We start from the raw sequence: 18,073 nt of genomic DNA, 5'->3' as shown, positions 1-18,073 counted from the left end.
AGAAGCCATCTGCCACATCCCCTCATCCTACCTCAGTGATTGTGTCGGGACAAAGTTTCCACTATCCTCAGTGACTATGGGGAGGACACTTGCTCGCTGTCCCGTCGTCATGGGCTGGGTAGCAAAAATCAACTTCTTTTAAAGCTAAAAGCCGCTGCAGCCTTGGGAGTGTTTGTTACTGCCGCATAACATCACACTAACTGCATTTGATTTTCTGTATTCTTGATGCTCTGGCATTTGGGGCCTTGACCCTGGAGACCCTCTCTCCCTGTGCTAATTCCTACCTCCCCTGAGAACGTGACTTTGATACAAAAATCAACCAATCCACAGCCACGCTGCGATGTCTTTTTACCAAACTCTCACACACTGAACAATAGTCCCCCTGGCCCGAGTCACCCCAGGACCAAGTACCGCACAACGAGGGACCAATTCTGTGGTCCGGAGCCTGCCGTAATTGTTCAAACTGGCCAATCCTGCGCTTGCTCGATGGACCTATTCTGCCTTGCCCATTCCTCCCTGTGAAATGCCAATAAAGGCTCCGGGCCATGCTATCCCCTCGCGTCTCTGCCTCCTGACCATCTCCGGCCTTTCCCCATGTGGCCCTCACGCCTTCTCATTCTAGGGATCCCTGTGTATAAACTTCTTCCTTCCTGACAGTCATTTCCAGTCTTACTGTTCCTGATAAAAAGAAATGCCGGGTTCATTGCAACACAGGAGACAGTAGGAGGAGGAAGACGGATTGGCATCAGGCCCACTGGATTTGCCCACCCTCTTCCCACCCTCTGGGCTCTGCTTTGCTCAGGGCTCATCTCTCCCCTTGCACATGGGCTTTCTCTGTGTGGCAGGAAGCAGGACCAAGCATCCTGGCTTCCCTAGCGGCACCCAGAGGCAGGAGATAATTTTGGGGCTGATTCCAGCAGAAAAAGCCATAGGGACACTCAGATTGGCCCACTTTTGAGTTATGTATGATTGTGACACAATCTGCGGGCCAAGCACATTGACTGGGATTGAGCACGCACTCCGCACCGTGGCCTGGTGGGTGGGAAGTGCTGGGCAGCCAGCAACACAGGCACGGTGACAGACCCAGCTCTGCCCTTTGTGGGTGGAGTCTGGACATCAGAACCTTGCCATGTCCTACGGAAAGGACTGCCACTCATTACACAAGGTACTGCTGGAAATTGGACAAGCACTGAAGGAGGGAACGTCCTTTGAGCGTCACAGAAGCTAGGAGGTCTTTCTGAGAGAGATCAGACCAACTAGGAACACGGTACCCACCACAATCCACCCTCCCTGTCGGTGGAAAATAAACCCCTTCAGTGAGCACATGAGGTGAAGGGTAGCAAACATTTGTTGAATTTTCCGGTTACTTATGGAATGCCCTCTGTAGAGACTGCACTCAGGTGGTTCTGTTCAGGTCACCTTGACCGAAGGAACGTCCGACTGCCCAGACACCAATGCTGCTTCAGGTTATTTTCCTATGGATGCCCATGGGAGCCCAGAAACGGGGCTGGGAGATTCTGACTGTGGGTCACAGGAACTAAAAGGGAAACAGAGGGGTTGAAATCACAAGGCTGATTTTAACCTAAGATCAGGTGCTTGCTCTCAATCTGGAAACAGTGGGCTGGCTTCCAGGGTCCATGTAAAACATGGAAGATTCATTTCCTGCAGAAGGGACCCACAGCTTTCATAGACTGTTGATGGGTACAGCCCCTATAAAGTTAAGAACTGACATTTTAATGGGAAGTTTGCTCAGCTTCCAGCAAATGGCCAAGAGGAGCTGGGGATTTTTTTTTTTTTTCTTGAAATTCCTAGTATCTCAGGAGTAAGTTTTCTCATCTTTCCTTCAGTTCCGGTACTTTCCAAATGGAGCCAAAGTCACAGACCTCCACGTCCCTTGCAGAGTCCCGTGTGGTAGAGAGAAAGCGAGACCGATCTGGGCCCAGGTCCTAATGAGGCCACTTCCCAGCAGGTGACTGAACCTCACTGAGCAGATTTCCCCACTGGTGAGGAGGGGGCGTGACATTTGCTGTCCATCGGCCCCGCCAAGGCAGATGAAGCAATGCCGCAGTCAGCTGTCCAACCTCCTTTCCTTTAGTAATCAGTGCTAACATGACCGAGCCTTTCTGCACGAAAGCGCTGCAGAGTGGGTGCTTTAGTTAATTGCCATCTGAGTTTTAAAAATGGGAGGGGGTGGGCTGACACTTGGGAGGTCCAATACCTCGTCACTGAGGCAGAGCTGGCTTCCGACCCTGGCAGCATGTCGGGGGCGCGTCGTCTCCCCACCCCACCCCTGCACTCATGCACACTGCCCAGAAGCCATCAAAACGGGAACTCAGCAGGCGGGCGCTGCCGCCGTGGGGGGAAGGGGATAACGAGGGGGCAGCCTCACACAGGGGCCCCGGGATGTGGCAGGCACGTGCCAGGGATGGCTCCGCTCTAAGGGGCACTTCCACGCTAGCTCTTAACAAGCACACACTGTCAACCTCGCTTTCCTTTGCTCTACGTGACAGGCAAACAGGGAACATGGGGAGGGTCACAAGCCTGGTTTCAGGTCACACCGTGCCCACGGGCTTAGCTGGGAATTAGGAAGCTGGGATCATCTTTATGAACATGAGGCAGCACTGGCCTAAGGCAAGAACTCCGGCTAAGGACAGAAGCTTCGAGAAACAGGACTAGAGTCATAAGGTTGTTAGAACTGTTATTTATTTCCAATCCTTCCCACTGCTTAGTCTGCAACGGCGACACAGCACCAAGGGTGGGCCCTCTGGCTTCGTGCAGGAGGGGATCGGCCCCCCTTTCAGACCCCCTAGGCCGGAAGGAGGGCTGACAGGGTGGAGGGGGCTCGGGGAGGCTCTGGGTGGAGGCTGGGGTGGGCCACACTGCAGTGGCCCCACTCTGGGGACCCGGCCAGCTTCCCCGACGGAGGAGCGGGACTGCCGGTCCCCTCCCTGTGTTTCAAACTGCCACCTCACACCTGCTGCTGGGAGGGAACGTGCTAGATGAGCTCTACCACATGGGCCTGGATTTCCCGTCAGCCACGCGGGGCGGCTGCCGGAGCCGAGTCCCCCTTACAGGTCACAGTACTGGTTACACCTTCCAGCCATGGAGGCTCAGCCAGCTTCAGAAAGAGGAAAGATGGGGGAGGAGAAGGCGTGGGGCAGGGCTGCTTCCTCCCCACCCGCCCAGCCTTCTGGACGGCAGCCCCTCCCCGGCCCCATCAGCGGGGGCAACGGCTGGCTGGGCTCATTTGCTGGCCACGGCGGAGAGCTGGTCTCGGATGCGGCCCAGCCCGTCCAGCATGGTGTCCAGCGTCTCCTTACTCAGCTCCACGGTGACGGCCGAGACGGCGGGCTTGTCTCCGCACAGGCTAGGATCCTCCCGGATCTGAAAAGAGAACATGGCCCAGAGGTCAGAGCCGCCTCTCTTCCCGTGGCGCTGCGGGTGAGCGCTGGACCCGGGACCCCTCCCCAGTTCCCGTGAACCTGAGGACAGGCTCTTTGCTCCACACGGAACCCCAGCCCTGGAGCCGTTTAGCAAATGAGATTCCCTGAAGCTTGGGAAAGTTCTGTCCGTGAGGATGCTCAGGGAGGGTATCAGAGGAGCTAAGGCGGGCTCACCCCTCGGGCCCCTGACTCTGGGCCATGGAGTAGGAAGCCGCTGCTTGACCCACACTGCTGCTCTATGCAGGGGGTGCTAGGGGTACGCGGGACTCACCGGATGCAGAATATAGAGCTTCTAGTTAGGGGTATCTGTTTCTTTAAGAAAAAAAGTAAACTCTACTGATCAAGACTTCGTTGTTAGAGGCACCCCTACTTTTTCATTTTCTTACAGGTCCGATTTCCTGGGTGTGAGGTTAAGTAAACCCAGCATCACTCAACAGACCCTAAAACAGACGTGCGGTTTAAAAAGACTCCCAAGAGAACTGTACAGTGACGGTAACGCCGGGGAGGCGACAGTGTGCGAACAAGAGAAAGAAGGACCACGGCTGTCTGGTTGCTAACAGGGGCTCCCGCCCAGCGCTGCTACACACAGCGGGGGCCCAATCCACAGGACAGGCAGCTGCCCGAGGTGAACCGAAATGATCCCGAGGGCAATCTGAAATATGACGGCAGCCCCCCTGCCTGGTGAAAGCTGAACCTCCCCAACAGTGTGTAAGCTAGACTTCAGGGATCAGCAAACCATTTTTAAAACTTGTGTTTTGTGTCTGACTTACATTTTAAAATGACTACTTTGGGTCTGTGTTTTATTACGTGTATAATATATGAATACAGTCCTACTCTGTAGACTTGACAATAAAGACCCCACCTGGGGGTGCTAGTGTTTCCTGCGGGGTACAGGTCCCAGAGCTGTGGACACCCGTATTTTCGATTGCTGGCGGGGCACCAAGCCACTGCTATCCCGTGGTTCCTTCTTGCGAGCGCGGGCGTACCTTCATCTGGAGCAGGCAGGTGGGGACGGCCATGCGGCTCATGCTGTCAGAGGAGGTTTTGATGTCCACTCTCCAGTCTAGGTCGACCAGGCGCGGCAGGGAGACTGCGAAGGAGATGGCCCCGCTCGGAGTGCACGCCTCTCACGCTCCCCGGCCCTCACTCTGACAGCGCCCCCGGTGGCTGTCCTGCTACCCAGCCACAGAGCAAGTCTCCGCAGGAAAGCCAAGGCCGGGTTCCTGACCTCACAGGAAGGCACGGGCCTTCCCTGCCACCGCAGTGCCGCGTGCGCTTGGCGCTGCTTCAGGGTGGGCGCCCGGCCGGGCTCCTGCCCACACATAGCGCTCCAAGGCAGAGAAGATGAGGCTGGGCCTGAGTCTAGGAAATGTGTCGCTTTGACGACAGTGGAGAGTCGGCTCGAAGACGGGTTCTACCACTTCTCTAAGCTCTGGGCCTGTTCCCTCCTCTGTAAAGTGGGGATAATCTTAGCCTAGTCCCAGGGGTGGGGTAGGGTGGGGGTGGGGAGGACCCAACGAGTTAATGCTGTCGACACTGTGACTGGCTAGCAAGTTTAGTAACCATTCATAACATACCCACTTTTATTCAATCTTTCAAACTAATTCAATTCCATTACTGCTTTTTTCCTAATGGAAATATGATGGGTTTAGGTACTTCACTTTCTGCTGTGCATATTTCCTTTTTTTCATATAAACAATATGCCCTTATTACATTAAGTTTACAATCAGAAAAACAATGAAAAAGTGATTATTAAAAAGGAAAGCACAGTGGGCTGCTCACTGGGATCAGGTTCACGGACGCTGAGTTCTGGTTATAGGCCCGGCCGCCGGGCAGACGTAGAGCCGCGGCCGGAAAGGACAGATTGGTGGGGCGGGGAGGCAGGTTTCTCGGTACTCACTCTGATTTGCCTGGGCTTCCGTTCGCCAAGTGGAGCTGTTTAGAGGGAAAGATGAGGAAAAATTAACGAAAGAGGGATGAGAACCAGTAATGAGAGGGGCCCGTGGACCTGGACCTCTTCCCCTTCTGGGACCTTCAAGCCTGTAATCACTTCCTGACAGCAAAGGACCACAGAAATGTTTGCCGGCAAGAAGCAGTTTTTTGTTTGTTGTACACAACTCAGTGACGTTAAGGCCGTAAGTGTGAGTTTTCATAGGTTAGAAGGGCGCCGGGGTGGCTCGATCAGTTAAGTTTTCAGAGCTTAGGGGGGGGGGTAAGAAAAGGCTTAGCGCACTGCAGTCCTACTGCGTTATCGTTCTCAGAGACAAAACAGGAAGGGTCAATCTGCCGCATCAAGCATCTATTCCACAAAGTTCTGCACCTGGGCAGACACGGCCAAGCAGACCTGTCTAATGCTACCGCACAGGGCGTCACCGTGAGGTGCCAGGCAGTCAGGACAAAATGTGGTCACGTGTGAGAAAGTCTGAATAAACAATAACACCTCTGGCAAGCAGGCAGTATCTGTTATTCCCATCTGAGAATTCTGTTCAAGACTGCTGCTAAGCAGTGGCTATCGGTTCTGCTTAAATTGTATGTACCTAAAGGATTTTCCCAGAAAATGTTTAGATAATTCACAAAAGAAACAAAAATGACCGGTTAGACATATGAAAAAGAGAGGGTGCCTGAGTGGCTCAGTCGGTGAAACATCCGACTTCAGCTCAGGTCGTGATCTCGCAGTTTCTAAGTTCGAGCCCCGCGTCAGGCTCTGTGCTGACAGCTCAGAGCCTGAAGCCTCCTTCAGATTCTTTGTCTCCTCTCTCTCTGCACCCCCCCACCCCTCCCCTGCTCACCCTCTCTCCTCAAAAGTAAATAAATAAAAAAGAATTTAAAAAATATGAAAGAGACTTTTGACATCAATCAGAGATATATACACTGAAATGAGGTGCATTTGGCATCTGTGAACTGGCGAAAATGGAAAACGAACTCTCTCGGTGCTGACGAGGGCATGGGGAGGGGAGCTCTCCGGTCCCGCTGGTGGAAACGGCTGGTGCAGTCTTTCCACCGGCCAACCTGAGACTGTAAAGCAGAGCCTCACTACGGCCTTTAACCAATAAGGAAATGATTAAGCATGTGAGCAAAAGTTCCACAGTAAATTTTTCACCGAAGTGAAAACTGCCATTAGCCTAAACATCCAGCACTTGGGAATTTCTTAACTAAATTGTACACAATTTCTCCACATAAGGAATACATTTCGCCATTACAAATGAGATTGAAGGTAAATATTTACTGACCCACAAATTCACTATGAAAGCGTTACAAGGAGCTCTCAAGAAAAGAGCACTCACATGTGTTCTAGGATGATTTTCGTCAGCAGGTGTTTGAGGTTCTGGTGGAAATTCTCGGGAAAGAGAGCCAGGATCTCCTCGGCAGAGGACAGGTCACGGAACACGGCCAGCCTGGTGAGGCGGTGCAGAGCCCCGAGCAGCTGCAGGGCAGGGTGGTGAGAGCAGGGGCTGGGGGGTGGCGGCAGGGCCCCGTACGCCCCGAGGGCCCGCCTCTCCCTGCCCCGGTCACCCCAACAGCCCCATGGGTCCTGACGCCCACGGGCCTTGGCCCGCCCCTACATCCCTGCTGCTCTAGAAGACGGGTGCAGCCTCCTGACCTAGGAGCCTGTCCACGAGCCAGAAACTTCTGCTTGGGAACAAGGGGTTAGTAAGTCCTCTCTCCTTGTGCACAGAATCTGACCCTCAGTTCACTTTCCAGCCTATTCTCTGGTAACATGAGAGAAGCGGCGAGTTAGTGTGTTGCTAGGTGACACTGCCTCAGGTCACTGCCTGGGGTCACGGCCTCAGACTTCAGTCCGCGGGAACTCCCGAGCTCAGCTTCCGGCTGCCCGCTGCCGCCCCACCGGAAGCTGGGCATTCTGAACTGTCACCAGCGGTACCGGCTCCCGAGGGGTCTGGCCTTCTAATCCAGGGTGTCCCTGTCCCTAGGCTGTCAGCCAGGAGGGCAAAGAGAACAAACGGATGGGGCGGGCTGTGCTGACCGTGCTGGGGAGGAGTGCCCGACGCTGGCCTGCTAGGCCGGCGTGTGCCACCCTCCGCCCTTGCAACCCGCAGCCCGGTGTGGCCCGGGTCGTCCCGGGGACAGGACAAGGCTCAGCTGAAACCAAGGAGACTCTCTGGAGGGAACTGCTCTCGGATGCCCTGGGAGGAGGCTGGGCCGCAGGGCACAGCCAAAAGGTGAGGGGGCCGGCCCTCCCCTGATGAGGGTGCCTGTTAGGGGCCAATGCCCTGCAGGGTCCCCAACAGCCCCGCTGCCACCACAGTACCCAGTCATCACACACCCTTTCCCGGCTCCCTCTCCTTCCCTGCAGGACTGCCCCACTCCCTCCTTTGTGCTTTCCAGACTCACACCTCAGGGTCTACTTCTGGGGAGCCCAAAATAAGTCCCACTCGCTTCCATAATCTGGCTTCTGCCTTTCCCGTTCTATTGCCTTTCCTGTTCTATAGCTGACTTCAATGAACAGAGCTCTGGGTTAAAAATAGCAATAACAGTAACGTAGGTCTGTTCGGATGAACTCCGGTTTTAAAAACAGATGTGCCCTAAAAAGAGCAGGCTGTGAATACTGCATAAAGTCGCTCTTCCTTTTGGCCACCCGCTGAGGTCAGGTGGGGGCCCAGGAGCATGCCCCACCCCCCCATCCCGCCTCACACTCGGGCCTCAGCTCCCTCAGCTCGGAGCCTCTGCCCAGTGACCCCTAAGAAGTCTGTCTGAGCTCTCTGGCTGACAAGCTAACAGCAGAGGCATGTTACAGGGAAAGAAAATCACAGAAAGGCTGGCTTTTGTCCACACTGTCTAGGGAACAAGTCTGAAAAGGAAATGGCCGGGACCTCTGATTCTAGGTATAATTCTCCCATCCAGGCCTCATTTATCATAAGGAAGTGAAGGTTCAAAGACAATAGCTTTTACGTTCACTAGCATTAAAAAAAAAAAAAATCTATTTTAAGTTTGTTATAATGTCAACAGACATTTCAGGGGAAAAATTTCCTTGGATGTGGCAATGACTGGGAAGTTAAGAAAGACACTAATGAGCTGAGAAGCCAGCGGCCAAAGTTCATTTCTGACCATACTTACTTGCTCCGCTTCCTCCTGGGTCACAGACAAGCTGGAACACGTAATATCCAAGAGTTTTTTTGAGCCAACGGCTGAACTGGAAAAGCTCTCTTGGCACAGCTGTCTGACAACATCTTTTGAGGAGGCCTATGAATTAATTCACAGATGGGGGAAGAAACCAATTCAGACTCTGAAAATACATGTTTTAGAACATAATACTGTCTCAGTCATCGTGGGATACCTCTGGGACGCAAGATTTAAAGGTGCATTGGATATTTCCATTTCTGGAAGGATGCAATAGACGGACTGTTCCTTCTGAGCACAACTAAAACCACCGGGCACAATTAAAACCGCATACAGAAAACATAAGCTAACTCTGAAAGGGGGAGGGGAGTAGAGGGACCTGCTGTGGACCTCACGACCAAGAAATGACACGGTGGTAACTTACCGGGATTTTCTTTCTGTTTGTAAATCAGACTTTGAACTGAAGAACAGGGCAACCCAGAATGCTAACAGGTACACAAAAACTCCAAACAAATACCTGCTCTCTTGAGCCAAAGGACCAAAAAAGCTTCGCAAGACAGAGACCTTTTAGGTGATAACTGCTCTACCGCAGCCGAACACCACAGAAGAAAACTAGAGCCCCACTGCTGCCTGTGTCAGCAAAGGCTGGGTGGGGGGGTACAGACTTCCACCTGTTGGAGACTGCAGTGCGGTGTCCCAAGGCGCCCACCAGAGTGGTGCCAGGGAGGACCAAGTAGGAAGCGGGGGCCTTCATCCCACCGACTGGCAACAAGTCCCGGCACCACATGGTATTAATAGGGACCACCTGGGGCCAGAACTCCCACCCCTGCCCAGTGGCCACAAGGAACCCCCACTTTGGATTTCAGTAGGAGCCAGTGCAGAACCTGGAATTTTATCTCCATCTGGAAGTAATGAGGCAGAAATCCTTTCCCCCTACCCAAGCAGTGTCAGAGAGAGCCAGCTAAAACAGAAGATCCAGAATCTTAGGGTATAATACAAGAATGCCCAGGTTTCAACTGAAAACCATTCATCATACCAAGAGCCAGAAAGACCTCAAACTGAATGCAAAAAGACAATCATTAGGTTGTCCACATCAAGGTAAGAGATGTCAAAATTACCTGACAAAGATTTTAAAGCAGCCATGATAAGAATGCTTCAACAAGTACACAGAAAGACACCTGAAACAAATTAAAAAGCCAGAAAGTTCCAGCAAAGAGACAGAAGATACAAAGAACAACAAAATGGAAATTTTAGAACTGAAAAAATACAATAACCAAAGTTAAAGGTTTGGTAGATGGGCTCAGCACCAGAATGAAAGGGGCCAGAGGAAAGAATCAGAACCACTCGACAGTACCCAATCTGCACACAGAAAACAGACTGAAAATAACAACGGAGCCTCAGGGGTCTCTGGGACTATACCAAAAAATCTAGCATTCGTGTCACTGGCGTCTTAGAAGGGGAGGATAAAAGAGGGCAAGGCTGAAAAAGTACTTAAAGAAATAATGGCTTAAAACTTTCCAAATTTAGCTACAGACACAACTGTACACATTCAAGAACCGAAGCAAATTTTCAAAAGGATAAATCCAAAGAAACCCATACCAACACATACCATCATTAAACTCCAGAAAACTAAAGGCAAAGAAAAAAATCTTGAAACCACTAAGAGAGAAACGATATTTTATCTCTATGGGATCATTAGAATAATAGATTTCCAATCAGAACCCACAGAAACAAGAAGGCAGTGGCACAATATTTTTTCCACAATATTTAAAGATATTGAGAGAAAAACTATCAACCTGGAATCCTACACCAGCAAAAAATACCCTTCAGAAAACGAGGAGGAAATCAAGACATTGTCACATAAAAGGAAACAAAGAAAATCTGTCACAAGACAAAAGAAGTTCTCTTAATAGAAAGGACACAATAAAAGGAACCTTGGAACATCAGGAAGATACACAGAATACAACAAACAAAAATAAGGGTAAATACAATAACTTTCCTTCTCTTGAATTTCTAAATTCTGTCTGAAGGATGAAGCAAAAATTATACTCTGTCCAATGTGGCTCTAAATGTATGCAGAGGAAATATTTAAGACAATCATATTATAAATGGAGAAGGGATAGAAAGGAAGGTAAGGTTTCCATACGTCATCTCTAACTGGCAAAATGATGACACTGAGAGATTGTGATGTTATGTATATAAATGTAGTAACTAGAGGAACTGCTAAAAAGATTATAAAAAGAAATATATTTTAAAATGTTATAGATAAGAGGGAATGCCAAAAATATGTTCAAATAACCACAGGAAAGAAGGAAAAAGTAAAAAGAAACCAAAGAACATGAAAGAGCAGATAAAGAAACAAAAAAATTAACTGGCAGACTTAAATTCTAACATTCAATAATTATATTAGCTGTAAATGATAAATTAAATATGAGCTGCAAATATGACTCAATTAAATGCTGTCTATTAGAAATGCTCTTCAAGATGTGGTTTATCTATACCATGGAATACTACATGGCAATGAGTGAAATCTGGCCATGTGCAGCAACATGGATGGACCTTGAGGGTGTTATGCTGAGCGAAATAAGTCAGGCAGAGAAGGACAAATATCATGTTTGCACGTATAGGAGGATTAGGAGGAACTTAACTGAGGAACTTAACTGAGGAACAAGGGGGAGAAGAAGGGGGGAAATGGTGGGGGAAAGGGAGAGAGGCAAACCATGAGAGACTCTTGAATGCTGACAAAAACTGAGGACTGATGGATGTGGGGGGGAGGGGGGGAGGGGCATGGAGGAGGGGCACTTGTGGGAATGAGCACTGAGTGTTACGTGGAAACTAATTTGACAATAAACTATTTGAAAAAAAAAAAAGAAATGCTCTTCAAATATGATAGAGACAGATTAAAAGGACGGGAAAAGATACATCATGCAAATATTAATGAAATAAAATCAAGACTGGCTACATTAATATCAGACAGAGTAGACTTCACAGCAATGCAGTGGTGCTCCTTACCAAAAACAGAAAGGAACATTATATAACGATAAAAGGTTACAGCTCCCAAGAAAACATCCTAAATACGTATGCACCCAGAAAGAGAGCTAGAAAACACAAGAAGTAAAAACAGAACTGACAAGAGGGACAGACAAATCCACAAGTACAGTTGGAGACTTCAACAACTATCTTTCAACAACTGATAGAACTAGACAGACGTTCAACAAGGACGCAGAACATTTCAACAACACCATCAATCAGTCTAATCAACGTTCATGGAACAGTAGCCAGCAGCAACAGAAGATACATTCTTCAAGTGCCCGCTGAACATATACCAAGAGAGATCATATTCTGAGCCATAAAACAGACCTCAACAAATCTGAAAGATCTGAAATCAATAGAGTGTGCTCTTGGTAACCACAATGGAATCAAACTAGAAATCACTAACAAAAAAGACGTCAAGAAAATATTCAAACAGTCGGAAACTTAAATGATCTACAGAACAAAGAGGAGCTCAAGGGAAATTTTAAAAATTACACTAAAGGCATAAAAACGAAAAACAAAACCCAAATTTTGGGGACACAGTCACGACAGCATTGAGAGGAAAATTTACAGCATTCAATGAATATATTATAAAAGAGTAAAGTACTCAAATCAATAGTCTAAATCCCCACCACAAGAACAAAGAAAAAGAAAAGCACGATAACCGAAAAGAAGAAGAAAGGAAACAACAAAGGACAGAAACCAATGAAACTGAAAGCAAAAAAAGAGAGAGAGAGAGAGAGAGAAACCAATGAAACAAAGAATTAGTGCTTTGAGGGGCGCCTGGGTGGCTCAGTCGATTAAGCAGCCGACTTTGGCTCAGGTCATGATCTCGCGATTCATGGGTTCATGTGTTGACAGCTCAGAGACTGGAGCCTATTTCGGATTCTGTGTCTTCCTCTCTCTCTGACCCTCCACAGCTCGTGCTCTGTCTCTCTCTGTCTCAAAAATAAATAAAGGTTAAAAAAATAATAAAAAATAATTAGTTCTTTGAAAATATCAATAAAATTGGCAAACTTTTACCAAGGCCCACAAACTTAAACAGAGAGAAGACATAAATTACCAATTTCAGGAATGAAACAGAAATGTAGAGCACCACAGATTCTAAGGACTTCAAAAGGAAAATAATAACTGCAAACAACTCTTACAACATGTAAATCTGGTAGCTTAAAGTGGAGAAATTCCTCAAAAAACACAAACTACCACAATTCCCCCAACATGAAACTGATCATTTGAATAGCCCTATAATGATTAAGGAAACTGAATTCATAATTTAAAACGTCCCAAGAAGAAATCTCCAGGCCCAGATGGTTTCACTGGAGATTTCTTTCTTTTTTATTAAAAAAAAAATTTTTTTTAATGTTTATTTTCTTCTTGAGAGAGAGAGAGCAAGCGAGCAGGGGAGGGGCAGAGAGGGAGACAGAGAATCTCAAGCAGGCTCTGTGCTGACAGCAGAGAACTTGATGGGGGCCCGAACCTATGAACCGTGAGATCATGACCTGAGCCAAAGTCAGATGTTTAACTGACTAAGCCACCCAGGTGCCGCTTGATGGAGAATTCTAACAAATGTTTAAAAAAAGAACTAACTAGTCCTACACAATCTTTTCTAGGAAACAAAAAAGGATACCATATTAATCGGCTCAGGAAGAAAATCACATGATATCAATGAATGCAAAAAAAGCAGCTGACAAAATTCAACATCCATTCTTTGAGAGAATCTCAAGCAGGCTCCATGCTCAGTGCAGAGCCTGATGTGGGACTCGAACCCACAAACAGTGAGAGCATGACCTGAGCCAAAACCAAAAGAAAGTTGCTTAAATGCCTGAGCCACCCAGATGCCCCTCAACATTCATTCTTGATGAAAACTCTCATAAAATTAGAAACAGAGAGAAGACTTTCCATAACTTGATATACAGCATTTACAAAAACCCTAGAGATAGCAGTATACCTAATGGTGAAAATCTAAAGTCAGGAACAAGCCAAGGATGTCTGCTGTCACCACTCTTTTTCAACATAGTGCTGAAAATTCTAGCCACTGAAATAAGAAAAAGAAATAAAAGATCAGAAACGCAGAAACAAAGCTGCCCTATTTTCAGAAACCCTGACTGTCTACACAGAAAATCCCAAGGAATGTACAAAAAAACCTACTAGAATAAGTGAGTTCAGCATGTTTGCAGATATGAGATACATGTAAAAAATCAGCTGTTTTTCTAAATGTTAGCAATGAATGTGTAAACATTGGAATTAAAAATACAATATCAGGAGTGCCTGGCCGGCTCAGTCAGAAGAGCATGCAACTCTTGATCTTGGGGATTGTGAGTTTGAGCCCCACACTGGGTGCAGAGATTACTAAAATAATAATAAAACTTTAAAAAATAAAAATACAGTATCAGTTGTAGTTGCTCAAAAAAAGAAAAATACTTGGTATAAATCTAGCAAAACATATATAGGACTTGTATGCTAAAAATTACCCAACACAGATTAAAGATATCAAAGATCTAAATAAATGAGGAGCTATATCATGGATTGGAAGATTTAACACACTAAAGATGTCAATTCTTCCCTAAGTGATATACAGGTTTAACACAATTCCTATAAAAAATTTCAGCAGATTCTTAAAAACATAGACAAAATCATTCTAAAATGTATATAGGAAGGCAAAGAAACTAGAATAGCTAAAACAGTTTTGATAAAGAATGAAGTAGGAAAAATCAGCCAATCTGATTTTGAGACTTATGACATAGCGACAGTAATCAAGACTATGTGGTATCATCAGAGGAATAAACAAATAGATAAATGAAACAAAATAGAGAATCCTGAAATAGAACTTATACAAGCTTACCCAACTGATTCTTTTTTTTTTTTAAGTTTATTTTTATTTATTTTGAGAGATAGAGAGCAAGCAGGGGAGGGACAGAGAGAGAGGGAGACAGAATCCCAAGTAGGCTCTGTACTGTCAGTGCAGAAAACAACGCAGGGCTCGAACCCATTAACAGGAGATTATGACCTGAGCTGAAATCAAGAATCAGTTCATGTGACTGAACCAACCAGGCGCCCCCCAACTGATTGTCAACAAAGTTGCAAAAGCAAGTAACTATGGGAAGGACAGCATTTTCAACAAAGGGAAATGGAACTGACCATTCACAGGCAAAGAAATAAATAAAATCAATCTCAAACTGTCTCTCACATGTTATACAAAATTAACTCAAAATGGATCATGTACTTAAATGTAAAACGCAAAACTATAAAACTTTATAAAACACCTGGAGTCCTATGGCTTGGCAAAGAGTTCTTAGCCATGACACCAAAAGCACAATTTATAAAAAGAAAAACTGTTGATAAATCGTACTTCATTAAAATGAAAACTTTTGCTCTGTGAAAGTTCCTGTTATGGACTGAATGGTGTCTCCCTACAATTCATGTCAAAGTCCCAATTCCCAGAACCTCAAAATGTGGTCTCATTTAGAAACAGCATTGTTGCAGATGTAACTAGTTAAGATGAAGTCACAGAGTGGACCCTAATCCAACAGGACCCATGTCCTTATTTTAAAAGGGAATGTAGACACAGAGATGCAAAATGGGAGAGCACCATATGCAGATGAGTGCAGAGATTTACAAGCTAAGGTACACTAACTGTTGCCAGAAACCAACAGAAAGTAGGACTTAGCCTGGAACAAATTGTTTCCCACAGCCCTCAGCAGTAAGCAATCTAGCCAGCACCCTGGTCTCAGACTTCTGGACTTCACAACTGTGAGAGGATAGATTCCTGTTGTTTAACCACTAAATCTGTGGTACTTTGTAAGGGCAGACCTAGCAGTTAATACACCGCTATGAAGAGGAGGAAAAGATAGACACAGACCAGGAGAAAATATGTGTAAACCACGTATCCAACAAAGAACCAGTATCTAGAATGCATCATCTCAAAACTCAAAAGTAAAAAAGCCAACAATGCAATTAAGATGTGGGCAAAAGACATAAAGAGATAAGTCACTGGAGAAGATATACAGATGGTTAATAAACATGTGAAAAGATGTCCAACATCATTAATCATTAGGAACATGCAAATTAAAACCAGAATGAGAGGCGCGCCTGGGTGGCTCGGCTGGTTAAGCGACTGACTCTTGGTTTCGGCTCAGGTCATGATCTCACCATCATGAGACTGAGCCCCGCACTGAACTAGGCAAGTGTGCAGCCTGCTTGGGATTCTTTCTTTCTCTCTCCTTCTCTCTTTCTTTCTCTCTCTCTCTCACTCTGTCTCTCTCCCATTTGTGTATGCGCACACCTGCGCTCTCCCTTTCAAAATAAACAGTAAAAAAAAAAAAAAAAACCCACATATAAAAACAAATAAACCCATCAGAATGGCTCAAATAACACACAGTGATGACCACGAATGCTGCAAGGATGGGGAGAAATAGGACCGCTGATCCGTTGCTGGTGAGAATGTAAAGAGGTACAGCCACTCTGGAAAACAGTTTGGCATTTTCTTAAAAATTAAAAAAACAAAAAACCCCACAAACCATGCGACTACCAAATGATCCAGCAATTGCATTCCGGGGCTTCTATCTCAGATAAACGAAGACTTTCGTTCATACAAAAACCTGTACAAATGTTTTTGGCAACTTTCTTTGTAGTACCAAAAAATCGGAAACAATCTACATGTCGTATCATGGATTACTACCTAACAATAAAAAGAAAATAACTATTGATACTACATGGATGAAGCTCTGGCGAAATGGGCTAGGTGAAAAAGCCAATTGCAAAATGTTATGTGCTGTATGATTCCATTTATATAACAGGCGTCAAATGACAAAATTATAGAAATGATGAACAGGTCAGTGAATGCCAGAGGGCACGGAGAGGGCGAGGGCAGGGGGAAGTGGATTTGGCTATAAAAGGGCAGCATGAAGGCATGTGATGAGGGCAAGGTTCTGAATCTCCACCCTATCAATGTCAATATCCTGGTTGTGATATCATATTAACTGTTTTGCAGGATGTTACTGATAGAGGAAACTGGGTAAAGGGTAAATGGGACCTTCCTGTATTCCCTTTTACAACTGCATCTAAATCTATAATTACCTCAAAATAAAAATTTAAAGTGATATTTACAAAAAGAAAATACACAGAATAATAGGAATGAAAATGAATTAACGATTGCTACATAATGGCAAGAAAAAGCAGCCAGGAACAAAAAATGTATATGCTGTATTATTCCTTTAAACTCAAACATGGGCAGTAATAAATTGATTCTGAAAGTAAGGACAGCGATTACTACCGGGTCGAGGAACAACAGAGATTTCTGCAGCACTGGTCATGTTTTGGTTTTGACAAACGTGTTAGTTACATAGGTGTGTGATAAATCACCGAGATGTGCACTTTTCTGTTGCACATTAATGATAATTAATGACTAATGATAATTTTTTAAAGTTTATTAAAGAAAAAAAGTCCATACGATGAATAGGTAACAGGGTGGTCAGAAGAGCCACAATGAGGGTGGAGAGGCCCAGGGTGGGAGCTGAGAGCCTTGGCTTCCAATCCCAGCTTTGTGACTTCACTCATTGCCGTATGCCAGGAGTAAGGATACTTGCTGGGGATACACTTGTCAATAACACAGAGCAGATGCTTTTAGCGAAGGAGAATACAAGTGCACGCTGATGAGACCAAGGCAAAAGAGTGGCCACTGCAGGAACCAATCAATGACGATGCTGTACCATGAACTGCCTAGTATTATGAACTCAGCCTTCTTCATCTGGAGTTAAGAAAATAAAATTAGTCCCGATTGGATCTTCCACTCTGTAAGAAAGGCAGAAAAGTGTCTACAAGGGAAGAAAAAGCCGCCCCTTCTGCCATAGGCGATGTCAGAGTTAAACAAGTAATCCATCATTTCATTTGGTTTTAAGAAGCCTCACAATCTCGCAAATAACTCTCAGGAGAGTGTTTTGGCCCTTACCCAGGTCAGAGCAACTACAGAAAACTCGGGACTCCGGAGAAGAGAACGCACACTTCACTTGGGGGGCTGTGTGGGCGCCGAGGAGACAGATTTGCCAACTACGGAACGAAGAGCTGCGGGATGAAATGGGGAACTCGCAACGCGGATCTAGCACTTTCCACCGCAACCAATCCCGAAAGCCAGCCCTACAGACTTTTAGTAGGGGGCATTTGTACAGTGCCCGCACGTCCGCTATCTGATTTGTCCCTCCACCATCAAGGCAGGGCGGTATTAATTTCATGCTCACTTTCAAAACTCGGAAAGGCGCAACTTCGGGGTCACCCCAAGAGGTAGTGGCAGAGCTGCGGCTCCAAATCAGGGTCCATTTAGTCTTCCCTTTCCTTCCCAAGGTCCCGGGGACAAAGACTCGCCTCATGCTGTCCCCACCCCTCCAGTTTACCTTCAACAGGCTCTGGAGCGCGGCGAAGTTCTCCACTGTCAACGCTGCCATCTTCCCCGAGTCACCTGACGGCGACACGCGGAGAAACTCGTCACGTGGCTCCGAGGCCGCCGCAGAGCATGCCGGGGGCTG

The 18,073-nt window shown here is 46.7% G+C and overlaps 1 protein-coding gene across 1 annotated transcript; it reads right to left on the bottom strand.

Annotated features, from left to right (window-relative positions):
• Positions 1-2,685: 2,685 nt before the first annotated feature.
• COMMD9 (COMM domain containing 9) lies at positions 2,686-18,021 on the bottom strand. Its single transcript, XM_039233342.1, has 6 exons — positions 17,942-18,021; positions 8,520-8,645; positions 6,728-6,867; positions 5,344-5,378; positions 4,430-4,533; positions 2,686-3,384 (listed from the first exon to the last, which is right to left on the bottom strand). Exons 1-6 carry the CDS (start codon positions 17,990-17,992, stop codon positions 3,244-3,246), a joined length of 597 nt encoding a protein of 198 aa, XP_039089273.1. The 5' UTR covers positions 17,993-18,021; the 3' UTR covers positions 2,686-3,243.
• Positions 18,022-18,073: the final 52 nt, after the last annotated feature.

The sequence above is a fragment of the Hyaena hyaena genome, unplaced genomic scaffold (genome assembly GCF_003009895.1).
Source record: "Hyaena hyaena isolate Hyena2069 unplaced genomic scaffold, ASM300989v1 scaffold_74, whole genome shotgun sequence".
Classification (NCBI taxonomy): domain Eukaryota; kingdom Metazoa; phylum Chordata; class Mammalia; order Carnivora; family Hyaenidae; genus Hyaena; species Hyaena hyaena.
This window is presented reverse-complemented; position numbering and strand designations above follow the sequence as displayed.

Coding starts and splice junctions, on each gene's coding strand:
- COMMD9 (XM_039233342.1), bottom strand. CDS start 17,992: ATGGCAGCGTTGACAGTGGAGAACTTCGCCGCGCTCCAGAGCCTGTTG. Junction 5,379..6,727: donor AAAATCATCCTAGAACACAT/GTGAGTGCTCTT, acceptor CCCTCTAAACAG/CTCCACTTGGCGAACGGAAG. Junction 4,534..5,343: donor GGAAGCCCAGGCAAATCAGA/GTGAGTACCGAG, acceptor TCTCCTTCGCAG/TCTCCCTGCCGCGCCTGGTC.